This window comes from Pagrus pagrus (genome assembly GCF_965226575.1).
Source record: "Pagrus pagrus genome assembly, chromosome: 22".
Classification (NCBI taxonomy): domain Eukaryota; kingdom Metazoa; phylum Chordata; class Actinopteri; order Spariformes; family Sparidae; genus Pagrus; species Pagrus pagrus.
Window position 1 is genome coordinate 24,319,004 of NC_140204.1, and position 7,583 is coordinate 24,326,586.

Genomic DNA, 7,583 nt, shown 5'->3' on the forward strand with positions numbered 1-7,583 from the left:
TGTATTTTGAATGTCTGTAATTAAAAACAAAAAAAGGAAAAAACATTACACATGTGCTTCTCTTCTTCACCTCATGTTAGAGAAACTAGCTGGTGTAATCCATCTTAGCAATAAAGATTGATGAAAGAAAAAAAGTTATGGATAATTTTTTTTTTTTTTTACTGAGGCAGATATGGTAACTAGCATGCTAAGATGGATCTATCTTAGCATGCTAGTTTGCATATCTGCCTCAGTAAAAAAAAAAAAAAAGTTACTATCAGAGATATAAAAAAAAGATATGGTAACTACCTGTGTGATTACCTGTGTAACTACCATCTGCCTCAGTAACAAGCTCATTTCACTAATGTCAGACGCTAATACGCTCGTTCATTTCAAGACAACATTAACTTTACCTTGAATTTAGCATACAGCGACGGGTGGTGCTCCCGTAGATGCGCTATCATATTCGATGTATTGCCTCCTCGGGCTGCCACTGTCCGCAAGCACATTTTGCACGGGCGACCTTCTTCCTCCGGGCCGTGGCCGTCTGGCTTTTTGCGGTAGCCGAAGTATTCCCATACAGCGAACTTGGTCCTTTTAGACGGGGGAAAAGTTCGGGGGGCTCGCCTCCTTCAGCCATCATGCTGTTTGTCACTCACAGCAACCGCAGGTGCTCGGGGGGGAGGGCACATTACGCTGCGGCTGCATGCGGCGTGAGGGACCTCTAAGAATGAATGATTATTCGAATAGGAATAATAATTGAATTACATTATAAACAACTAATGAACTGTTCACTGTCAAGTGCATGGAAATGTTACAGAATGTGTGTTTTTGTTCTTTCTTCAGTCAAAAACTCTGGAAGAGGCCATGAAGTGGCTGATAAGCCCAGATGCCATGGAGCTGTTCCCTCAGCTGAGTCTGGCTGCTGCTATAGCACTCACTGCAGATGTCTGCTGCCGGGTGGCAATTGATGGCCCTCAGCCAGGAACTTCTACCATGGAGAAGCTTGTTCGGCGGTTCTACAGAAGCAATTCAGCCAGAAGAATTAAATGTTCAAAAGGGGGCTGTGAATTGTGCAAATAAAGTGTAAATTACAACTAAAGCAAATTGAGTCAGTTTTTTAGTTACCTATAGTAATGATAGTGGTCAAAATTATGTGAAATTGCACAGTTTTTGGTAAAAAAAAGCTTATTAAAAAAATGTAAGGCCGAGGAATGCTAACCCTGCTGCTTCAGCTGCCCATCCCCCTAAGACCTCTAAAAACCCAGGGAAAACCCTGGTGTTGAAATTTAAGTTTGTTTTATGTAAAGTAAAGCTAAATGCCACAAGCTAATTATAGATGTATAGACTAATGGCTTTTTATTTGTTTTTATTTTAGCTTTTACGTTGTTGTTGTTGTTGTTGTTGTTGTTGTTGGCCATAAAGAATTGCTTCGAGGAATAAAATACTTCAGACCACCACCAGTGGTGGCCTTAACTGGCGCCACACTACTAATGCAACACACACACAGTAACCTTGACGAGTGGTTAACAACACCGTCGGGTAAACTCAACGTCTTAATTTTACCTTTTTTCAATGCTGTTTGCATTGGCTGAGATCTATAGGGATGCAGGCGATTAGCAGTGACAGCAAGCGGGCGAAGAGGGATCGGTTATCCGGCCAACCTGGCTTGCTTGAGGCACTGAATTGAACGTGCAAAGCATTTGGCTAGGAGGGGCAGGTGGGCGAGGGTGTTAAAATGCAGCGCTCTCATTGGCCAAAAGCTTTTCACTCCACTTACACACAGATTGTTGTGGCTCAGCGGCAGAATCAACTTCATAGATTGAACTTGCATAGAAACTGAAACCGGCGAACTACGAGATGCAACAAAATGCGTACGTGGAGAGCAACAATTCGTACAAGCGTACTTAAGGGTCAAAATGCGTGCCGAGTACGAAAAATGCGTACATGTTGGCAGGTCTGCATGTGCAGCCAACGCAGGCAGTGTGTTCCAGGCATAGGTATTACCACTTCAAAATGATCCCTTTAATGCACGGACAATGTCGGAACATGGAAACTTGATTAAGAACATAGTCGGTCTTTCAGTCAAAAAGGGACCAAAAGTACTAGAGACCTAATGGAACTTGCGGCGTAATTTTTAGGTTGCATTTATGGTCAATATTTTTTACAATTAAGTCACAAGACCTAACCTTCTTGGGAATAAGTGTAATTTTTTTTTCTTGTTTGGGTGTTTTTAATTATGATGATAATATTTTATACTGGTTGCATTATATTCAAGTGGCCCAATAACTGCCTGTATGGGAGTTTACATGTCATCATATATTGAGACAAGTGGGAGCACTTATTGTAAAATAAACAAGAAGCGTATTGTTGCACATGTAGCATGTTGTGCCCATGGCCGCGTCAAATTAAATATTTGTTGTACAACTCAAAAATACTGTCTTCTTATCAAATAACAGTAGCGATGTCAGAGAAAATTGAAAGACAAATTAATTCATCGTTGGTTTTTCTAAGAAAAATATGGAACCGTGCTACTTTAAATATATTATGTCCAAATCAACTGGCCTTCATGTGAAGTAATTGTAGTGTATGCCAGTACCTCTATTAGACTCTGGGAACCTCTCATCGTTGCAGTCATCCTCTCCATCAGTGTATGGTGATTGCCTGTGTCTTTTTATCCTCCTCGGCTTGCCATAAAGACTGTACCTTTGTCCTCTCCGGCTCCACCGGTGCCCCTGGTAACATACCAACTGGGCCCTCTGGCGCCAGCTCTTCCAGTGGAGGGTGAGCCGAAATCCAAGGCCTCCATGGGATCGCAAACGCTGCCAGCGCCTGAGCCTCCTCAGAGCCCTGTTCCTGCTGAGGTGGGACCGGAACAAGTCACCTGCTTCAGCCTGGGAGACAGTATTCTCTTCAGTGACATCACAACCTGCTTCTGCCTTCTGTTGTGGTCCATAATGTTGGGGTTGTTGTGAATGAGGGTGCTGGGTGGACAGGGAGGGAAAGTCTGGAATTTCCCACTCCACCTCAGCCTGGTCTCCATCCTGTTCCACCTCCTCTTCCTCCTCATTGTTATCCCAACCCTTGCCCTCAAACTCTAGCTCGTCCTCCTCATCCACATTGTTTTCTTCCTCCTCGTCACCTATTGCCTCGATCCTGCCCATCCCATCTTCCTCCTCCTCTGCATCTACATACTCTCCTGTCCATACCTTCTCCTTCTGCCCCAGTCTGAGGTGCATGGGGCTTGGTACACTGTGTCCTGACACTGGGACTATGAGGTGGTCTCCAGGAATTCCGCCTAAACACAAATATAATCAGCAATTAACAGGTTTTCAATTAAATATTGCTGAAATTCATTCAATTTCAACAGACTGTAGGGTTTTGACATCACAGTGTTGAAGTTCATAAACAATATGTGAACAGGAAATCATCATAATTTAAAAAAAATTGATACTAGGAAACGCTTGGCATAGTTGCTTGTAAAACTACTTAAATGTATAATCAAAAATCAAAATCACTGCAGAATTTTATTCTGTCAACTTACTTAATTATCAATTGACTGATAATTTTAGTTTTACTTTTTTCCATTGAAATTCTGAAAGCTAAACCTATTTAGATTTGATAAGAGATTTGCCAGGATTCAGATTCAATATGCAGATTTGATAATTGGTATGGCTTTTATCAAATGTTATCTTTCCCCTACTATAATCTTGATTACATTCCATATAACTAAGCACAGCGCATGTTTCTGCATTATTTGCTTTTTAAATGTTATTTTTGTCATATTCATTTCATTTAAGATAATCTGAATCTAATAAGACTGCATTTATACTTTTCTACCAAAATGGACAAAAGGCTTTACAATTTGTTTGACATTTTCTTCACCCATTCACAAACACATACACACCGATGGCAAAAGAGCTGGGAATTCAAGGCAATGGCCTGAAATGTATTCTGGCATCTCTGCAAATTTGCTTGTGCAAGAAGCAAGATGGCATGTTAAATACTTTCTCTCTTGGTTGCTAAACACACAATAGGTAAGCAAAGTTAACAAAAGGGAGTTTATTTGTTCAATCCACTCCTATCTAATGACTGACTGCAAAACCATCTCCTGAGGAACATTGTTACATTGCAAAGTCTGATCTGGAACACTTGATTAATTGATTGATTGATTGATTGATTGATTCATTGATTGATTGATTAATCAATCAATTAGCTTACTGACAGACAAACAGAATTACTATCATTAGTTGCTACAGCTAATATGCTCATAGTTTTTGGACTCTGATGCGCTTTTCCTTCAAAGGCCTGCTTTGTCATTACAGTTTGCAATTGAAAGTACGCTTTCTACAGCATTTATTCATACATACACATTCATAATAATACAAGCCTAACTAGAATGTAAATATTATTAACCATAAAATGCCTACCTCCTCCTGTATCGTCCTGCCCCACAGCAGTCAGACCCAGGTCTCCCTGCCAGCGGTTCTGGGCCAGGCTACCGCCACTGTCTCGCATTATCCACGGACAGCTCACAACCTGCGCCAGCTCGTCACCTACAAACAACAAAAACAGTCTACAGCAGGGGTGTAACCACACAGTCACCTCACATCTTGGTTTGATAATCTGAAATTTGTTATGTCTGGAAAAATAAGTCTGAGGTGTCACACAGTACTTTGCTGCTGTCAGCCAGCCAGCCAGCCAGCCAGCCATTTTTAAAATCATTTCAAAATAATTTTTTTAATTATTAATTTAAGAATTTGTTTCACTCCAGTCCAATATTTTGTAGTGCTGCACAGTTTTCGCAACTTGCGGGAAATGGAATAATGTTTCCTTGGAATAACGTCATACATACAGACAGTAATAGTGACCTTCCAGCGGCACACTGATGAGATAATATACAAAATAGTGGGAACTGAAGTGATCTAGAAGGCACTGAAGCCTTCTTCTCTCACGAGCATAGAGCCCAATCGTTAAGTAAGCAACATGCTTGATACCATTCTCATCATCCAGAACACATGTTCCTGTCCTTTGACATGCAGAAACAGAACTGCTGTGCTAACGGACTCTTATCACCATGTGCAAGCAGTCGGGGAGTGGATAAAGATAGCTTGATAGCTAGAGTGAGTGAATTTACTGGCCCTACAAATAGCTACGATAACTGATAAACTGGGAGAATTATAAATTATAGTGAATAATGTGACGCGGCCTGTGCCCTGCGCAGTAGAGACTCACGATGAGCTGCTCTACGATGAGAGCAATTCTTTCCCGTGCAGGAAATAGTCCTAACCGAGGCTAGCTTGTGCGCGTTGAGCGCTAGCAGTGTCACCGTTATAGTTTCACCGCTTAATCCACAATAAAATTCCCTATAACCGAAACGTCGTTTTGTTAGTAACATTGGGAAACCGAAACTGCTACCCTATCATTAGGAACAATCTTAAATTACCACAGTTCCTCAATAATCCGTTGTCTAGCCGAACGAAGATACTAGCTGGTTAGCCATGTTGTCGTTAGCTAGCTATCGTTAGGCACATACCATGTTAGCAACAACAAAACAAAATGCCCGAGATAACGATATGGTATTATTTGCATAGCTAGAGGTTGCTACTGTATGCTTACCGTTAACCTGCAGATTTATATGAATGTTTGTCCAACTTCTTCCGACTTAAAGTTGAGCTCGTTTAATTTTGTATGGGTATCGAACCAAAACAAATGCTAACGTTAACTGATGTTAAACCTCATTCAATGAAGTCAGGTGTGAAGAAGCCAGATGTCAACTCCCTGCGAACTTTGATTTCTTTAAGGTCTTCCGGGTTAGAGAAAAACGCAAATAAAGTATACGACTTGGAAGAAAACGACAGAAATAATCTCTGTCGACTTTACATGGTCTGCGAGACGGTGCCGGATCACTGCAGAGTTTTTGCTCTCATGTCAACTAACGCTAAGTCCGTCGCGCAGCAATGGCGTCATACACAGTGTTTTTAGGTATAGCCTTTCTTTTCGATCCCCAACTTTGCTATAGAATAAATATTATGAACAGTAGGTTTATTGTGGATTTATCGGATTACTCAGATCGAATCAGATTTGGTTTGCATTCGCTAAATCGACTTTATTGCCGACAACTTCATAGGTTCTGGTAGGCGGGTTACCTTTGGGACAGAGTGGGGCTAGTTGTTTCCCATTTCCTGTCCTTTTGAAATCCGAAATAAACTGATTGTTGCATTTTAGCTTAGTAGAGACATACAGAGGGTGCTCTTCAGACATTGATGCTGGTTTTGCCTGAGAAGACAGACTCGATGAAGCAAGGATTTTATTTTAATAAACCTAATGGAGAAGTTTCTAATTTATTCTAATTAAAGATAATTCGTGGATCAGCATTTATCTTGTCCCTAGACTTTATAAGGCCCTTGATACTAATGACAAACAATTTATTTATGAGACTATCCAACAAACAGGTAACCTTCAGGTGATGTAATGGTTTCCTTTAGGTTTAAAAAAAAAAAAAAAAAGTATTTAGGGAACTTTTCTCAGAGTTGTCTAAAAAGGTAATTTTTGAAAAACCTTTGCAGAACCCAATGTCACCAAAAGGTTTTTTAACAAAAATAACCCACAGGGAACAAAGGTTCATGTAACGCCAAAATATGTGGGCTAGGCCTTAATTTTACACATCTTATTTCAGTTGGTGGTGCATTATTATTGCAATATTATAGTTACATATGCCTAGATCTATCTTTTCTGTCTCTCTGTGGGGACTTCATTTGCATTAACTTGTATATTTATCATCATACACGGAAAAAAGTTAACTCATGAACAGGTAATTTAATTGAGGTCATGAAGGTAATTATTGAATCATTGTGTAAAAAAAAGTACATAGTGGACCAGAGGTTGGGATTTCCTAGCTCAAACTCCCAACTTCTGACCTGAAATTCTAAGTGCTATATCGTCGGCAATTGGACTTTTTTTCAGTTTCTTGAGGACGTTTCATCTCTCATCCAAGTGGCTTCTTCAGTTCTAACTAGACAGTGAGAAGTTGCAGGCTTTAAACCCTGTGTGGGTGTAAACCCTTACAGAGTGGTTCGGGTCACATGTGAGTCGTTGACCCAGCTGGCATTCATGTGGGTCTTTAGGGCTCGGTGGGTCCAGGTGTGAATAGGTGATAAGTTGTCTGGGGAGGGAACAGTATTGTAAGTGGGTACTAAGTAGTGTTGTTGGCCACAACCTCTGTTTAATGATGGTCGTTCCAGTTTGATTTAGAAGGATTCTTTAATGTCTCTTTCAAACCATCTCTCTTCTCTAGCCAAGATGTATACATTGCTGACTTGGAAGCAATGTCCCTTCTACTTCAGATGAAAGTAAACAGCAGAGTCTTGACTTACCTGCCATTCGCTCATGGAGGGGTTGTTTTGTCCTCCAAGTGTCCAAACTTGGCTGCATTGAACATCATAAACTACATTACTCTGCTTATGCCTGGGTGTTTTGTCCCTGGGGTGGACACCCAGGCATAACCCAGACCCATTTACACCTGGACCCAACTATCCTGAATGACCCACATGAATGCTGGTTGGGTCAATGACTCATATATGGCCCTGACGACGTTGAAAACT

At 40.9% G+C, this 7,583-nt stretch overlaps 1 protein-coding gene across 2 annotated transcripts in view; it reads right to left on the reverse strand.

Annotated features, from left to right (window-relative positions):
- Nucleotides 1-5,958, reverse strand: part of senp3b (SUMO specific peptidase 3b) — a 65,354-nt gene extending 59,396 nt beyond the window's left edge. The window contains exons 1-3 of one of the 2 annotated variants that reach the window (XM_084344083.1): nucleotides 5,599-5,958; nucleotides 4,410-4,535; nucleotides 2,579-3,277 (exon numbers count right to left, since the gene is read on the reverse strand). In XM_084344083.1, coding sequence (XP_084200209.1) covers nucleotides 2,579-3,277; nucleotides 4,410-4,497 — 787 coding nt within the window. In that variant the 5' untranslated portion in view covers nucleotides 4,498-4,535; nucleotides 5,599-5,958. The remainder of the gene's footprint in view (nucleotides 1-2,578; nucleotides 3,278-4,409; nucleotides 4,536-5,598) is intronic. The other variant, XM_084344082.1, reaches the window with a different exon arrangement.
- Nucleotides 5,959-7,583: the final 1,625 nt, after the last annotated feature.